Source organism: Sebastes fasciatus, chromosome 4 (genome assembly GCF_043250625.1).
Source record: "Sebastes fasciatus isolate fSebFas1 chromosome 4, fSebFas1.pri, whole genome shotgun sequence".
Taxonomy (NCBI): Eukaryota; Metazoa; Chordata; class Actinopteri; order Perciformes; family Sebastidae; genus Sebastes; species Sebastes fasciatus.
The window spans coordinates 13804074-13823531 of NC_133798.1; the positions used below are offsets into that span (position 1 = coordinate 13804074).

The following is a 19458-nucleotide window of genomic DNA, read 5'->3' on the forward strand; positions in this document are numbered from 1 at the left end:
TTATTATGATTTTAGTTATACATGAGCGAATCAAATGTTGACAACCTCAGAGCAGACAAATCCTGGTGCATCCCCCTAACAGTGGCCTGGACCCCGGGTTGGGAACCATTGCAATAAAGGAAACTTTATTGTTACTGTTCAAATTCCTGTGCAAATATGATCCACAGATTCAAAATCGTCTAGATCAGCTGCCCAGAAACAGAACTTTGATGAGTCCAGATGTTCAGAATGAGCTGCTGGAGTTGGCAGCCTCCTTGCTGCTGTTGTGCGTGATCAAAGCAGAAGTCTGTGAAACACCAGGCACCTATTATACCCTGATAGCATATAAGGATGAGTCAAAGCGTGAACTCGTAGCTGTTTGGGTGAGATATTTTCACGCAGGGAAAATAAAAGAATGAGCAATCGGGTTCATGGACACAAGTGACATGGGCGCAAGTGGTATTTCAGAGATGCTACTACGGGTGATTGAACCACTGCAACTCTCTGTGCGTTGGCTTCAGTTTCAACGAGGCCTCCGTTATATTAGGAAACAAGGTGTTTCTTGTGATTCTAAAACAAACTTTTCCTCAAGCCGTGTGTGTCCACTGTAATTCTCACAGACTGAATTTGTGACTCTGTGCAGCGCCAAAGGTGTCAGGGCACGTTAGCGCATTCTTTGATAAAGGAACAATATACACAGTTTCATGACAGGCAGCAGAAGACACACAAGGTTTGTGGAAGCTCAAAAACGGCTCCATCCAAATGCCCGTGCTTGGAATTTGTGGCGATCGATAGAGAGACACTGGAGCGCCAAATCCAGAGCAATGAGCAAAATACTGACGTTACTCGAAGTAATACTGGAAGTACTTGCTGGAGTTTACTGAAAGCAGTGAACACAGTCCCTCCAACAAATACAAAGAAGTTCATATTTTTACTCATCACATTAAATAACTTGCTCAGTTTTTTGCACAGAAGCAAAATTTCAACCAGATTTCATTGTATCTAACTACAAAGCGTCTGTCCAACACGTTCTCATCCCAACTCGTCACATACCACCGCTTTGTCTCGCCTCTTGGCGTCACTTTATTTAGGTGTTAGGTTAGGTTTGGGAAAGAACTATATGGTTGGGCTTAAAACTACTATGTTTGGACAGTGAAAATGACACTGAACATTGCGAACATGGGACACGAACGAACAGCTGATTGCAACGTGAAAGTGAAAATGAGTGCACGGGACACAAACAGCGTCTCCTGGATGAAGCCTTGTGTTTGTTTGACCCATCCACCTCCGTTCCCGCCCCTTAGTGTGTCTTTTCACTCTTTAAACTACGCCACCATACTTTCTGGGAGCGTTTACTGTTGCCGTGGATGGGTTTACATTATAGTTAATGGACTCTATAATGGCAGTGGTTACGTCAAGGCAAGCAACTAATACGCCTATTTGGAAATTACCTCCACTAACAGTATTTCACAGATGTTTCTGACTGCAAGTAACCACGACCTAGGTGTGTTAAGCTACGCATTTGGCCTTTTCTAAACAGGCATGTTTTGAAAGGGCATTTATCTCCTAAATTTCAACTCAAACTGCTTGTGCACCAGAAGGGTTTTCAGCCAGTGACCATACAAATCACCTGAAAGGAAAGTGCCGTGATGAGGATATCAGCAGTTTTGTGAAAATCTTGTGTAGCTGTAATCTCATCTTTGTATTTGCGTGTACCAGAGTCGTGTTAGTGTGCTCAGTATGAGACTTACCGAGCTGCCTTTGCTCAGCATGAGGCTGTGGTCCTGCTGATCCGGTGTGATGGGGGAGGACTTCAGAGGGGGGGAGAGGGTGAGGTCCCGACGTAGAGGCCGTGAATCCATCTTTTCCCCCGGTCTGTCCAGCTTGTGCGCTGAGTCTTTACCCCCCTCCCTCCCCTCACGGTTCTTATGCCTCTGTCGTTGCACAGTGTGCGAGCGCCCCTCTCCGTGAGATTGACTGTGCCCGGGCCTCTCCTCCCCGTGCCCATGGGGCTTGTGGGTAGTGGAGTCTCTGGGCTGTAAAGGCTTCATCTCCATCTCATAATTGCTCATTTTCTCCTCATCCTGCTCCAGTAGCCGGCCTCCCCTACCGTGCACACCCCTGTGCCCCGACGTCCAAGAGGCAGACGAGGACGACTCCGTCCACCTGTCTCCTCTGGTCTGTCTGTGATTGGATGATCCGTGCTCCCGGGACTTGTGATTGGAGGAGCTGTGTTTGTGTCCGTTGGTCCGGCTCGCTCCTCGTCCGCTGAGCCCAACTCCTCCTTTTGACAACACCCCTCTCCTCTTGTCCTCGCTCCAGCTGTTGGCCCGTGGGTACTCCCCCTTCCCTCCTCCTCCGCCGTCTTCACCTCCCCCGCTTCCTCCCTCCATCAACACCTGGATCTCCGTCTGCCCTCCTCCCCCACCTTTCTCACCCTTTTCTCCTCCGTCCTTCGTCTTGTCCCCGTGGTCCACGGCGCTCTGCCGGTGGAAGCGGGCACTTTTGGTGCGCTGGGACGGCCGGGCGGGGGGAGGCGGGGTGTGGGGCGGTGAGGAAGAAGGGGGGCTGAGGTCAGGGGTGGCGGCGTCGTTGGAGGGGTCGTCGGAGCCCGCGCTCTTTACATAGAGGTCGGGGCTGTCGGCGGTGCCGGCGCTACTCGACAACCCCTCACCCTCCACCTCGCTGGACACCTGGCGTTTGGGACGCTGCACCTCCATGCCTGCAAAACACAGATGACACCAAAAGATGACGAACATTTTGGGAAGCGGTGAGGTGGGGAGAGCTATGAAACAGGCTCCATGCTTGTTGGCATTACACGGCCATCGCTGCTTACTGCTTTAAAATTGTTTAAATGGCAGCCAAAAAAATCAGCACAGCCAACAATGACATGCATATTATCTCAGAACATGTTAAGGCCCTGACACACCAAGCCGACGGTCGGCCGTTGGACAGTTTGGGGCCGTCGGTGAGCGTTTGTTGGCCTAGTTTTTAGTTGGGACTCTTGTTGTTCATGAATGGAATCTGTTAGTGTGTGGTGTGCTGTTTTGGCCAAATCGTCTCTCTCCACACACTATAGGAACTAAACTGTTAATGTAACATAACATGTCGTTATGGGTTCTCTCACATTTTCAACATCTGTTAAGATTTGAAAAATCTTGTAGTGTGGGCCAGCGTTAAGGAACTCGATGTCCAGGACGTACGTATCAACACAAACATGTTGCAAAATATCAGCACTGATACTTGTTGACATAGATGTCCTGACAATAATAGAAACAGACGGCTGCTGAGAGCAGAATAGATGGCAAAAAGAACAATCACTGTCATCTCAGGTATCCGTGTGTGGGAGTGTACAGTACATGTCATAAAGTCAGTGTGTGTGTGTGTGTCACTGCACTGAGTAGCGCATGTTCTTGTGGGTTGGCTACCTGCAGCGCTGTACAAGTGTAAGTGACAGAGGCAGAAACACAAAGCTGGAGGGTGGCTTACACTGACCTTTATCACCATCCCACACACACATATGTATTTTGTTTGTTCACGCATGTGTAGGCACACGTGTTCTTACATATATAGTCTACTTGGCTGGGTTTGTGGACTATGGACATGTGCGGCATTTGAGTAAATATGTATGTTGTGATTTTGGTGAATGTGTGTGTGCCCACCGTTTCCTGGGTGCTGGAAGGAAGGGGAGAACTGCTTGGCGGTGACCCTCGCCATGCGACTCTCCTCCTGGGCTTTCTGAGCTGCTCCTACTGCTGCCTCTGCTTTACCCTGCGCATGAGCCGTCCTGACGCACAGAAGACAGGAAACAAAGTTAGAGGACAATAAATAAATCAAACTTTAACTTTAAACATTCAGAGTCATCCTCAGTGGTGTCCAAAAACTAAATCCTTTAAGAAAAAAGTACAGCCGGTTGGTAGGAGATATGGAATTCTAGTTCAGTAGAACAGAACAGAATAGAAAAACACTGTCCAAAAATACTATAAAAACCCCACAGTAACTGACCTTTGCAACAATACAAGTGCCAACAGTGCACCACAGTATTTCAGTGTTTCACTGATATAGGGGTATTTGAGGTTGAGCCCTGGTTTATTCAATACACACAAGACGCAACCAGTTCACCTCCATTAACTTTATATTGGATTCTGGTGTTTGTTGCCCAAGGGCTGATGGGATACATCGCAATGTGGAGCCAATCCTTTCATGGTTCAGGTAAATGTATGCAAATTGAAGAATCAGAACGAAGCAGACACCGTGAGAGCTAGCTAGCTAGCATATAGTCATGCACCCTGACCCCATGATGACACACGTTGAGTGACAACCCCCTTATTTGCATAAAGAGGCAGAAATGCATAAAGAAATGTGTAAAGAAATATATAAAGAAAATAATATAGAATAAATAAGTTTGGGGAAATAAATAAGAGGTGAAATGCAAAAGGAAAATCGTGCATTAATAAATAAAATAAATAAATGCATACATATATAAATGTACATACATTTAAAAATAAATATAAAATAAATTGTAATATGAATGCAAAAAAAAATACATAAATAAATTAAAGGAAACACTAAACAGAAAAAGTAAATAAAATAAAATAAATAAAAGGGAATTAATACAAAGATAAATAAATAAAGAAGTAAATTAAAACAGAAATACCAATTTATGTCACCTTTTATCAATTAAATAATGGCTACATTTATTTTTAATATAATCTTTGCTACATTTAATGACATATTTATTTATTTATTTATTGAGTTATTTATTTATTTATTCATTTATTATTTATTTTGGCAGGTTCCGTCCTCCATAGCTATCATGGTAGAGAAGTGAAAATTAGAGCCTGGTTTTAAAAATAAAGGAATTATCATGTAAGAAAGAACAGACTCGAGCAATGTTGCTGTTTTATTTATTTATTTATCCTTTATTTCAGAAGCAGAACTTATGATTTATGATTACCTTATTTAAGAGGTTTTTTTTTATTTGTTTTTCACTAAAAAAAGATGTGTCCTATCTGTGATGCAATAAATATATTAGTTTCTTGACAAAATGTACTGTAAGTTAAAGTGATGCCAGCCTGTTGTAGTGCCATTTTAAAAGTTTGAAGCATATTTTATTATTACACTACGATTATTGTGATAATATTGTGAATTACTCATCATCATCAATTTTGGCTGGGATAATCGTGACATGAAATTTTCATATCGTCCCATGCCTAGTTGGGACCCACGTAAAAACAAGTTGTTAACGTTTATTGTCCAACCCACAACCAGTTAACCCGACAGGGTAGACACGAGTTAGAGTGCGGGCTATAGACAACTTTTCTTTTTCTTGCCATTTTGACCACACTAACCCAACATTTTTCTCACCTGAAAAAAGGAGCTTTTTGAAATCATTATTTTATGCTCTTGACAGAACAGAAAACTATGTAAAGGAAAACAGCTACGTAAATTGTGAGTTCGGCTGTACCACACCTCACCAGATGTTAGCTATGATGCAGAGTTTTGTTGTTTGCCAACTTAAAGGTGCTAAAGGTGCAAATACAATATCCAGAGCATTAATATAGCCTCAAACAACTATTGTCTATGTAATGTATGACATAGCGGGCATTTTAGTGCATGTTCGTGCATGTGAGCGTGCCCCATTGGCTAGCTTACAGCCGCCACTCTGCACTGCTCTCATACAGTGGTTATAGCTGATAACGCCGTCTTGGCACTGTTGCAGAAGTGTTGCACACACCCTCCGGAGTTGTGCCTAGAAGGTAACCCACAAATTGCGAAAACTTGTAAAAACTCTTGTGAGACCTGCTGCACGACGACCTATCCCAACCATTAACCATTCTAACCTTAACTAACTCGAGGTAAATAACTAACCATAACCATCTTGCGAGAGTTTCGCAACTTGTGGGTTACCTTCAAAACACGACCACATACCGCTGATGCCTAAACCTAAAGAAGTTGTAGTTTTGTTGCTTAAACCTAAAGAAGTTGTAGTTTTGTTGCCTAAACCTAAAGAAATATTTTTGTTTGTGTTCAAAATGTGACGTTTCATTCAGTTTTACATGTTAGAACGTGCTGCTTTTAAGTTTCACTTTCACTTTTACAACGAACCACATCTATGGTGCTTATAGCGACTGATAACACCCATTTAATGGCCTGATAACAGTCGAATCAGGTGCGTTGAATATCAACATTTTCCTCAAACATATTATAAAATTACAAAGAAAAACAATATACAACTAAAATTACAATATATTAACTTCCATGGTCTCTGCCATTTCTGACAACATCAACAAACACGTCACAACTCGTGAACTCTGAGCTTTCACAAACTTTCCACGAGGTTGTGAATACCACAAGAGGGTTCATATGGACTGTTCTCATCATCACGGTAAACACGACCCCATTTGAAGGGACCAGTAGTTTTAATGTGAATATGTTAATTTAGGCTAATTTTAGCCACATGGTGTTTGTACAATTTCATTTTGTATTTACTGTTTGCAGGCCGTAGTAACACTAACTCATTTTTCTCCTGTGATTATGGAAACTTAAATAGTACATCTCCATGCAATCATATCCCCATAAATCATTTATTCCCAGGTATCATTATGAAAAGAACATGCAGTGTGCACCCCTTTATTCATATCTGAGTTATCTGTTGTTGTGGCTGATGAATCTCATTATAAAAGACACCTGAGCCAGAGGGTGAGAATAAACACACACACACAAACACACAAGACCATGAACAGCATAACATATTACATGACACCTCACACAGTAGCAATTATTACAGAGCTATAGTGTGATGAGGCACGTATTCATCTGTTTACAGGCTCTGTAATCATTTGCTTGAAAATGTGTTTGCTATCACAAAATAATTCATCTCACTGCTTCTGCCTGTCGGGCTCTTCACAGCTCCTTCATCTCTCTAACTGCTCCTTTACAGCCTCCTTTTCATATCTCACTCGCTCTTTCTTTTATTTCTTCCCATGTTCCTTTCTGTCTCTTCCTAATTGCTCCCTCCGTCTTTATCACAATCCCCTTTTCATCTGCCTCTTGTCCCACCCTGTCTCTCTCTCTCTCTGGTTATATCAAATAGATCTTTTCTCTCAATTACAACCCTCTTCTCACCTTCGTCTCTCTTTCCATTCGCCTATCTTTCTCAGTCTTTCGAAGGGCTCTCGACTCGTGTAAAATAACCTCTCCATCCCTCCCTCCCTTTTCTCTCTCTGGGCAGTAACAGTCTTGATGCAGTGTTGCATGTCGATGGCTATTGATTTTTTCCTCTCTGCTTCAATGTTTCTCTTTGCCCCTCTCTGCCAGCGCTGCTGTGCCAGGCCCACAGTATACTCAACACCACCATGTGTGTGAGTGCATGCCTGTTGGTTGTGGGGGAGGTGAGGTGTAAGGAGAGAGAAGAAGACTGTCTTACTGTTGCACATGACATAATCACATGTAGAAATTTTGACAGAAGTCCCGTTTTCACAAGGTTTAAGTGTCGTGAATAAACTGCTTCCCATGCAGACACTCTCTCGGCACAACCTGCTCTCACTTCGGTGCTCACCATAGACTGTATGTATCAAGTGGACGTAGTCACCGTGACGTCACACATTGGTTTGTGGACTGCCGTTTCGAAGCCTTGAGTTCGGCATTTTAGCCCTCGCCATCTTGTTTTTTTGCAACCAGAATGGACACAAGAGGGTGGAGCTACGTGCAACTGAATGCTGAATAAGACATTTTCAGTTGGCCAGAAAGGTTATAATTAACTTTCATGAACTGAAAACACACTGTGAAAGGGTTAAAGTTCTGAGACAAAAACACTGACAATACCCAGACCGGACAACGCCGTGGTAGCGACCTGTCAATCACAAGGTAGCCCCGTCCTAAAGCATACCCTGCTTTATGGTCTATTTTACTTTAAATTGGACCATAATTTACTAAATGAACATCATGCTGTATTGAGACCATAAAATGTTTACGATGTTTCCTGAGGTAATAAATCAAGTGAGAAGTAGGGTCATTTTCTCAATCAGACTTCTTTTTGCAACCAGAGGAGTCGCCCCCTGCTGGCTATTAGAAAGAATGCAAGTTTAAGGCCCAGCCCACTCTGCTCTGATTGGTCAGCTGGCCCACTCTGTTGGGATTGGTCAACCGAATCAAACTTTTCGGACTCAGCTCCAGCTCCACTCTAACTAGCTATGTTTGAGGGCGTACCAAACCGCTTGGCAGGTATTATGCAAATGTGTAACTTGGTGACATCACCATGTTACAGAAGAAAAGGCGGGACTTCAAGTGAGGAGTCTGATCCGTTTTATTATTCTATTCGTTGCGAAAATTCGCAATATGAGATAAAGCTGAATTAACTACGTGGGTGCAATGAATATTGCTAGTCCCAAACGGGGCAAATGAATGAATGACATTAGCAAGTAGCTAACGTTTAGCTGCCTAGAGCACAATCACTACTGTCTAATCTTTAGTAGCTTACATCCTTTGTTTTGTGATCAACTCCGATTCCAGTTTGTTCTGCCATCACCTGCCACAATCTATCTTTAATTAATTCCGCATCTATGTATTCTTTGATTTTTTTTTATCATAAAGCGATTTGTGCGGGGAGACAAAGTGAATGTTTATCAGATGCCATTTTGGATGATGGCGTTTGAACAGACGGTGGCTCTGAGTGGTCAAACAACCCTCCTTTGGCTTTAGACGGATGCAGAAAAATGCAGGAAATCAAACCTGTTCCAAAAACTTTAATGACGGACAAAAGTTTCGGAGTCGTTGTGTCAACGTTTGACACAACGTGAGGTCGTATTTATTTTTACAACAATTGCAACAATTTCTGACGAAAAATACGGACTTGGTGTGCAAAGGCCTTAACTCCCTTTGGCGTGGACTTTAGGCTAAAGACTAGAGGAAAGGGAACAGCACAAAATCACAATAGGTCCTCTTTAATCTCTCTCTCTCTCTCTCTCTCTCTCTCTCTCTCTCTCTCTCTCATCCTTTCCTCCACAATATCCTGTCCGACTCCTCTCTTCCCCGGGAACAACCTGTTTCAGGATGAATCAACTGCCTGCAGAGAATAAGATGCCTGTTCAATAGGGGCTTGATGATACAACACAACATCCTGTCCAAAAGAAAAAAGAGTTGCAGATGGAGGGCAAGAAGAGAGAAAGGAAAGAGCGATGAAGGGAGGTGATGAGGAGGAGGGAGGAGAGTGTGTGATAAAGGAGAGGTACAGAGGGTGTAATGGAGAATGGCATGGGGAGAGACTGAAAAGGAAGAAAGAAGATGGAGTTAAAAGGTGTTGTGAATCCCTACCAGATTCATTGTGAGACAGCGTGATTACAGCAGTGTCGAAAACTTGACAACCTCTACATCTCTACATTAAAGCAAGGCGGGGGGTGGGGGGATTCATGAGAAATATGGTTTTACTGTAAATTTGAGAGCCACAAACACTGGCATTAGACATGGCTGCCGTTGTGTCCACTGTCTGGTTTCACATCGGGCTGTTTAGCAGGCATACCATATTCACTATCTAATGGGCAAATTACAATGTTCACCTCATGGTGGCCTTAGAGACAATGAATGTCTGTATAACCTGTTCTCACTCCCAACTCGTCAAATACCGCCGTTTGGTAAGTGCCCCTCGGCATCAGAAAACGACGCACGGAGGCCCCCTTTAGCAACAACTAACTCAACTAACTGCAATGTAAACCCACCTGCGGCGTTATTCGGCTGTCAGAGCAAGTGACGTAGTATTAATAGCGTGAGAGTCCGTTAAGAGCGGGCGGGAGGGCTGGTGGATGGGTCAAACAAACACAACACTTTCAACTAGGAGACCGGTGTTCGTGTCCTGTGTGAAACTAAAAGTAACGTTGACATATTTTGTTGCGTCAGTCTTTAATCATGTGACTCGTCTGTATCGTCAGTCCTGTGAGTCAAGTGAGTCACTAGTCAGTGAAGTGGTTGTGTTGCCTAAACCTAACTTCCTGTGAAAAATTAAATTTCTTTTGAAAGGACACTGGGCATGTAACAAGTGTATATCAACACGCCACCTCCGGTCCGGTCCTGTTCATTTTCAAATAGTATGTTTCACCTTAGGAGGGGAAAAGTTGAACAGAAACAAGGTAAAACCAATGAGTTTCTTTAGTAATCTCTATAAATAGATTTTGCATTCATATGTTGGATATGGAGGCAACGAGTGCTAGCAGTATTGACCAATCATGTTCGAGCGGGCTTTGGTTGAATGCAGGTAAATAGTCTGCGTGGAGAGCAAAAAGAGACAGAACGCATTGGCCGAAATGCAATCTCAGAACCAACTAGCTATCGTCTGATGATGATTTAGCTTTTTATCGGTTAAAAATCTGCTTTTAATCTGGCTACTTGTGAAGCAATTCGGTTGTAAACGTCGTCTCTCAATTCCAACTCCATTCTCAAGTTCATAGGCGCCAGAATAGGGGGGTTAATGAGACTTTTTGTTGGACCTTTATCCAATCATATTCAACCATTGTGTAGCCTAATTCAAATAAACTGAAAGTGATCCGACATCCAGCTCGTCACAGTCTCATAATGAGCCGAAAATATATTTACACTTCTCAACTCAAATGATATCAACCCAAAAATTGCTGCAACAATTTATGAGCCATAATAGAGCATGGGAATGACCATCATATACTTCTATCACAATGTTCCAAGCCATTATACACTTTCACAATTTATTTAAATTAAATAATGAATTAATAAATTCATGTTTATTTCTGATTCATGACTAGAAAAACTTGACACACACAACTTGCTGATCTGCATCTCAAATTAATCTTCATGTACCCAACTTTCAGATGATGTACACCACTTCTATGTAACATATACTGCTGACCTGCTATCACCCCCTAAAGGCCCCTTGTACCACCCTAAAAAAGACCAAAACATGTCTATGTAGGTCTCAGAGGGTTAAGAAGCTAGACTGAATGAGCAGGGATACCAAGGCCAAAAGGACGAGGGAGATAAAGGAGGACAGCGAAGAACAGGAGAACCAAAGCAAACAGCAGATGGAAGAGATACACACAGATGAAGACAAACACAGGCACACTGAGGTGAGATGAGAGGAGAGACAGGGAGAGTTAGTCTAATCCAGGACTCATGCTAAGCTCCTCCATCATCTCCGTCATTACTCCGAACCAGCTGATGAGGATGATTCATACCTGAATATCTAACAGAGCTTTCCGGTTTGCATCACCGCTAATGGTGGATGTGGGATGTGTGTGTGTCTGCGTGTGTCCGTGTGTGTGCGTGTGTGTGTGTGCGCGTGAGAGTGTGTATTGGGCTTTAGGCTTGCTGATGAAACGAGGTCACAGGATTGCAGTGAATGGCTCCGTCCACAAAGCACAGTGAGTCACTGGTGTGTTTATCTGGTACCAACTAATCACAGGTAGCCTGATGCCACATCAGTTACATCAGCACATGTGACAACAGTGATCAGGGCACATCAGCCTAGTATCATACACACACACATACAAATCCGGGATTTACTGTAACATCAGGCACGTGGACAGCTGACACCGAATGTCTACCAGCTCTGGGATTTTGTTCTGAAGCTGAACCTGACCAGGTCAAAGGTCAGCTCTGCCTCCTGACATGGATCAACATTAAAGGGACTGTATGTAACTTTTCACACATATAAATGTTTTATTGCCAATGGGTGAACAGGTTGTAACCTAACCTAAAAAAATTAGACCTTCCACGACTTTCTATTTTCCTCTATCAGCTTGTAGACTGCTTTTAATGTGAAGACTGCGGGCCGTTTTTTCCGGAAAAATTTAACGGACGTGACGTCATGCGCGCGAGCGAATGCCTTTAATTTCAGTTATGCTTACAGGGCTAACAGTGTGCAACCATAGCTAATGTTCGGTTAGAAAAATGGAGTCCGCTAACGCCAACAAACGACCAGCCACCACCACAACTCAGAGTCCAACACAAACTCCACGGAGGCACAAAAAAACAAAGTTATATCTAGTGTTGTGGGAGTGTGTGTGCACGTGGGAAGTGAGTGCTGAAGCAAGAGAGCGAGAGCGGCGGCGAGTGTGAGAGAAAACAAGAGAGCAGCAGAACAGTAGTTATTTTAGCTTTGAGAATATGAAGTGAATGTACAGTGGAAGTTGCAGTTGGTGCAGAAATGTGTCTTGTTTCTCTGCTGTTGAGTGAAGTGACGGGGGTTAACTCCAGAGCAAGTAACGTTATCGACTCCGACCCAGGAGACCAAAACTACGGTGTCTCTCTTGTGCCTTCTGACCACGGTCAGGAGGCTGAAGCAGGAAAAGTTAACACTAGGATGAACATCAACCGGGCCTTTGATTCATTTGGTAAGCTAACATTACTGCAAAGCATATGAAATATATAGAGGATTATTGTGGTTTTTAGCTGCTAATGTTGCTAACGTTAATCAACATGATGCTTGTCAGTCACGTTCAGTCTCGTGTGTGTCGCCTCACTGTTTTGACCGATGCTCGCTCGCGTCTACCTAGTGCGAGAACAAGCGTGAGCAACAGGACGCTGACTGTCGTTGACTTAACGGCCACAGGTGTCACTGTTAACAAGCAATTTATGATTCTTACATCGAGTCCCTTTAAGAAGTTGGATAAATGTTCATAAACAGCCAACCTATTTAGAAACATGCGCACACTCCAGGAAAGTTGGACAAAGAGCTGCATCATCCTTGAACCAGATAGTGCTTTCATTTAGCTCCAAGAGCATCTGCAGCGAAAATCCTGTGACTGTGTTTCACCTCTCAGGGTTTCTCCTGGTGTTCCACAAGGAAATACCCTGCTGCTCTGTTCTGGGACACACAGAGAGAGGCTGTCCTGTCCTCGGCTATGCTGCTGTCGGAATCTGGGTTAGACATTTCTGTGTGTGTGTGTGCAAGCATGTGTGTACCACAAAGAAAGAGCTGGTTTAAAGACCAGGCTACAACTGTACTGTATGTACAGTTTGAATTATAACAGAGCATCAAGTTGGATTAATACAATTATCCTATAAAAGCAGCAACCTGCACCTGGACTGTCTGCACTGAACTTTCATCGGGTTTAGTTAAATGTGCACGTTAGCTCTTGCTCCTGCTGAGTAGATGCAGCAGTGTCCTGAGTACTTTATGCCTCGTTTGTTTCAAAGACCTCACCTCAGATGCTGAACGACGTTATGGTTTTTAAATTTAGTGTAAATTTAGGTTTTTGACTATACAACATCAATCTGGCTATATTATCTAATGCATAATAGAAAAGTTAAAGAGCGTTGTTTTTTTTTTTTGGGTTTACATCTCTTTATCAAGGTGTTGTTGACATCAGCTCTAAAATGATTGGCAAAACACAAAGATCCCTTGCATAGCTTAAAGCTAGGACTGGTAATGTTCTTCAAAAACATTTTTTGTTATATTTGTTGAAACTCTGACTACATCAGCAATCAATAAATCAAATGCTCTGACAAAAAAAAGAGAAATATCTGTGGCTGCAGCAGGACTGTAATAAACCCGTCCAATGGACGTGCTGCCTGTCTGCCCACCTGCCTGTCTGTCTACCTGTGCGCACTCTGCCTGTGCACTCTCTGTGCGTCCCCGGAGTCTTCCACAAGCTGCAAGCTTGACAGCTGTGACTACTAACAATAGCCATGTTCGTTGTTTACGTTCATAATGATCATTTTGGGGAGTGGCTTTGGAGGGAGGCCTGAAGGGACGGACTGTCAATGTTGCCGACTTGATGACTTTCTCGCTAGATTTAGGGACTTTTGGAGCTAGTGCTGCGAGCTACTATCATTGGAAAAGAGTTGGTCTGTGAAATCTTGCAGATGCCGTTAGGAGCACCGAAGGACACCGGAGGACACAGAGGCACTTGATTTTTTTCAGATTACCTGTCTCATGCACTACTGTCAGGATATAGTGACCATTTTATAAAAATAACTTTTTTTTTTAATCATATTTGCTCCATTTCTACCCTCTGCAGCTTTAATACTGAACAAGTTTTGTTAGTTACTCTACACGTCCTCTATGACTTTTTTAACCTGATGCCATCAGGAATGTGTTATAGATTATTTAAAACAAATAAAGGGAGTTTAGTTTGATCCCAGTGGTCATTAGACTTGTGAACAGCCGCAGTACAAGACGTGGTCAGTTGTATATAGATTCATAAATGCACTTGCACTTTGACACTTTTTGACATAAGGTGTCATCGTGGTGTTGGAAATTGTGAACCATTACTCCCTGTGTATCTCAATATGGTTTTATTTGCATTTTAGATTGTTTTATGTGTGTGAATGAATTGTTTATATGCATTTGGGTTTGCAAAGTCGCTTCAAATTGCCCCTTGAGGGACAAATAAAGAATGTTTTGAATTGAATTGAAAGTCACAAAAGAGTTTGTCGTGAGATTCTCATTTTCCTCTCCACCAGCAGGGCGACATTTTTGGCTTTTTCTGAAATATCTCAACAACTATGAGATGGATTGCCATGATTTTGGTACAGACATTAATGTTCCCCTCTAAATAAATTGTAATAAAATCTCTTAATTTTCCTCCACTGCCATCATCAGGTCAAACATTTTTATTTGTGCAATACTTCGTTTTATGACCAAATACCTGCAAATCTAATGACATTCCCATCACCCTGCTGTAGTTTGTGTTTAGTGATAATTAGCAAATGTTAGCATGCTAATACGCTAAATTAAGATGTGTTAGCATTTAGCTGAAAGCACCTCAGTGGTGCTTTGCCTCACAAAGCCACTAACATGGCTGTAGACTCTTAGTCTTGTCTCTCCTCTGCTACTCGGACTGCCCTCATGAAATAGGTTCAGTCAAGTACTTTTTGTATTGAGATCAGTGTTTATCTGCTTTAAGCATGCGAAAAGTGGCACCCTACTTAAAACAAGGACACGCTGTCCCTCCCCAAAAATAATTTAAGTCCCCCCTCCCCTGTGCATGAGCTCCTGCCCTCCAAATATCCAAGCACAATCCTCCTCAGCAGACATTAGTTAAGTTTGCATGATCCGACTGTTTAGCTTTACACCTTTCTTTTCTTTAATGTCTTAACCTTACCAGATCCACCTGGGTCCAAATTACAACTCATGAGATTCAGTCAAACGTGGTTCAAACCCACAGGCCTTTTGAGGTTAAATGATTTTCAAGGAAAAACTTCAGGGTAATATCAGGCAACCTAAAAATGACTTTACACAATCAATGTTTCATAAGTTGTAGCGGGCTCAGTTTTACAGCTAGAGTGAAAATACTGGCATCATATGAAACTAGAAAACCTAAGGAATCCGTTGTACCATGTACATGTATATAAATATGTATTGTGTTTGCATTAGGGCTGTCGAAGTTAACGCGATAATATAGCGAAAATTCATTTGAACGCCACTAATTTCTTTTCTTTTTTTTCTTTGATAAGAGTATTACATACTTTACAAATCTCCCTTTAGGGTTAATTTTGAACAGATAAAAAATTGTACGATTACTTTGCGTTTGATCACGATTAACTATGGACATCATTCATTAATCGCAATTAAATATTTGAATCGATTGACAGCCTTAATCCTAACAAACAGAGAGATTACCAGTCCTCCCAGTCAGCTAGACCACTTCTATTAGCATAAGGCTATACATGGGACAAAGTTTGAGCTTGAGGTCTCAGTGGTTTATGTGACAATCTGTTCATTACAGTTCTGTCACAACGTAAAAATCATACAAGAGCGGAGAGATCTAATCATCGTAATATAAAACAAGCCAGTGACTGATGTGAACTTTAAATTTGTCTACATTTCTTTCTTTCTCTTTCTGCGCGACTTATCAACAGTGTGAGATGAGTTAGGTGAGCAGCTGTGGCCGTACTGCCCTCAGCTGAAGACTGACATCAGGACTAATAGGACTGGATCTTTAGTGATTTGACTCATGTATCCTCTTGCTTGTGTGTGTTTGTGTGCCTCTAGTTCAGCGTCTCTGCTCTCTCTCGGGCTGTCTGCCATAATGCGGAAATCTCACTTTTACTTTTTTTTCTGTCTCACTTTCTTATTGTCTTTTTCTCTCTAACTCCCACTTTTACACTCTCGTTATCTCTCATTTCTTTGTCACACTCTTGTGTTTTCTCTCGCCCCTTAACAAGCTTGTCCATCTGAGTCTCGACAACATTTAATTGTGATTAATCGCATGATTGTCTATAGTTAATCGCGATTAATCGCAAATTAAACGCACAATTTTATATGTTCAAAATGTACCTTAAAGGGAGATTTGCCAAGTATTTAATACTCTTATCAACATGGGAGTGGGCAAATGTGCTTGCGATATGCAAATGTATGTATATATTTATTATTGGAAATCAATTAACAACACAAAACAATAACAAATATTGTCCAGAAACCCTCACAGGTACTGCATTTAGCATAAAAAATATGCTCAGATCATAACATGGCAAACTCAGGCCCAACAGACAACAACAGCTGTCAGTGTGTCAGTGTGCTGACTTGACTATGACTTGCTCCAAACTGCATGTGATTATCATAAAGTGGGCATGTCTGTAAAGGGGAGACTCGTGGGTAACCATAGAACCCATTTTCATTCACATATCTTGAGGTCAGAGGTCAAGGACTCCTTTGAAAATGGCCATGCCAGTTTTTCCTCGCTACCGGTGAATTCCTAAGGTTTTCTAGTTTCATACCAGTATCTTCACTCTATCTTTAAAACTGAGCCCGCTACAACCTAAAAATCGCACGTTAAAGAAATTAGTAGCGTTAAAACGCTAACTTTGACAGCCCTAATGCAAACACAAGGACATATACATGTACATACATGTAAGTTACAGTTATTGACCATGATGTCAGTGTGTTACATTATTGATCTGTTTCAAGGTCAACTGCTAATCAGATCCCCTTTTCGGACAACCGGTTCATTCACAAACTCATTGCCACTAACCCGGCCGTCTGAGGCTGTTTTCACTCTGCAGCCATTTATCCCAATTGTGGCTCATATATTTCCTTTGCAGGACAGGACATCTGTTGTACAACATAACCCAATAGAGGAAAACACGTGTGCTGGCACTGGGAGGCTAGGTGTCTTCTTGGATAATACTTAAGTTACAAGATCTGCTTCTCTTTTAAATTTAGTTAATAGTTATTTTACTGTTAACAAACAATTAAATGATAATTAAATTAATAATGTTTAATTATTAGTAATGCTATAACTTGTGTTATTTTATCATTCGATTGTGTAATATAAAATAATTAGTTTATAAATTATATATTGTATCATAGCTGATAGGAGACAATAACATTTACATTCTGATTACATTAGTAAACTATTTATTAACAGTTTATTATTGCACGCATTATAAAATTTTATATACTATATTGCGTATTTGTTAGTTGTAAACCTTTAAGATATTGTTTGTAAAACATCTATAAACATTACATAGATAGATGGACCAGAAACCAATTATTAACCAATGACAAAGTATTAACTATCTAAATAATGTTTATAGATACTTTACAAAGTATTTTTTAACCATTTAACAAAGTATTATAATCATCAGTTGTAATAGCATCCAAATAATGTTTATAGACGATTTATAAACCAATTATTAACCATTAACAAAGTGTTACAAATATCTAACTATGTAATGCTCATATATGTTTTACAAACAATTTCTTTAAAGTTTACAAATAATATTTTAATCATTAACAAATACTTATATACAGTATATAGTATATACAATGTTATAATATGTGCAACAATAAACTGTTGGAATAACATAAATTATAGCAGTACTAAGAATTAGTCACATTATTAATTGTCATTTCATTGTAAGTTAACAGTAAAATAACTATTAACTAAGTTTAATTAACTATCAATTTACAATTTATAAATTATGGTTATTATAAAGTGTTGACTATTAGGACTTTTTGCCATTATATTATGAGTCATAATCAACCCCTTAGTTTTAGAAATGCAACTCAGACGGTATAAGTAATTTTCTTGTTTTTGTCAAGTCCATGACAACAAACATCCAAAGTTTGTTGAATTTATGTTATGGCTGTAATCTGTATGGTACAACTGCCAATCCAGATAGCAATAAATGTTTGGCCCAGATGTGGCCCACATCTGTAGTTCTCTTATGGCCCACATTTGGCCTTGAATGACGGTGTTGACTCTGGCTTCCTCAACTCAGCCACAGGTCCAGCTCATATGGGCCAGATGTCAGGTATTTTTGTAGGTCAACCTGGAAGTTAGCATCACCCTGGTTCCCTCGACAAACAGTCAATGGGATTTTTCCATTGGGTTTTGGATTATTGCAGAAAATAAACTCTGTGGCAAACAAATGTTTATGATACTTACACGTTTTGTTCAGCAAGATAATCTTCATAAATGAACTTGATAAAGTTGAGTTTGAGAGTTGGCGTGATGACGTTAAGTAGTCTCATGTAGCCACTTGTTAGCAACCGCCTTCTTTAAGACACGGAAAGGCTTCAGAATTCCCAAGTGGGATATTTACTGACGTATTTTATATCGTAGAACAAAATGTTAAAATCTCTTCAGCTTGTGTTAACCACAGACCTTACTTCAGGCATCTAACTAAAAACCTATTGAAAAAACCCATTGACTTCCAGACGAGGGAACCGGAAGTGCTAAAATGCTAACTCATATCCGGATTTTAGGACTCTTTCCTGTCACACTCTATAAGCACAGTTCTCTAACCTTTAGGCCAGAACATATGTGTTAAATTACATCATATTAAGCTACTTTTCTCAGATTTTAAATACTCAAGGCTGTTGCTATGGTACCAGGGAAATACTGTTTAAATACCGATACAGCCATTGGGGAACTAAGATAGATGTTTTACTTGTGACCTTCTGTATTACTTTTCAGAGCTGGCTCAGGCAAACCATCTTATAGTGGATATAAATTGAACTGTGGAATGGGATTCTTCTGAAGCTTGCTGCCAAATTGCTGGCTCAGTTTGTATCCCTGGATTGAACTCATTATCCAAATGTTCACCTTGACGCTTGTTAAAGTTTCTATCCAAACCTCGCTGTACAATCTTCAAATTATGTTTTTAAAAAAAAAGAACAGCAAGTACTGCCACAGAACTACTGTATCCATGGCCCTATGGTTCCTTAAACAACAAGGTCTGGGACTAAATTGGGTCATAAGCCTACTTCTGATGGGTCCCCACATGACAAGAGTATCGATGTGTATCCATGACTACAGGTCCCAGGACAGCTAATTAATTTCTGAGCCCTGAGCTGAAAAACAAATATTGTTGCTTAATATTCTTGTCCAAAAGTTTCTAGCTGCTGTAAAGAAGGTCAGGGCACGCCCATTAACATCATAACCCCAACTGTGCTCATTGTTTTGGTTCAATGAGCAGAGTTATAATAAGAGCGGGCTCTCATTTCCATTCATCAGAGCAGCTTCATCAGAGTCTAAACAGCTCCTGATGGTCTCGCTTCACTTG

General features: G+C 41.2%; 1 protein-coding gene across 1 annotated transcript in view; it reads right to left on the bottom strand.

Moving 5' to 3' along the window:
• The window catches only part of jph3b (junctophilin 3b), a 62426-nt gene that overhangs the window by 18327 nt on the left and 24641 nt on the right, over nt 1-19458 (bottom strand). The window contains exons 4-5 of the mRNA XM_074632130.1: nt 3642-3766; nt 1731-2701 (exon numbers count right to left, since the gene is read on the bottom strand). Coding sequence (XP_074488231.1) covers nt 1731-2701; nt 3642-3766 — 1096 coding nt within the window. The remainder of the gene's footprint in view (nt 1-1730; nt 2702-3641; nt 3767-19458) is intronic.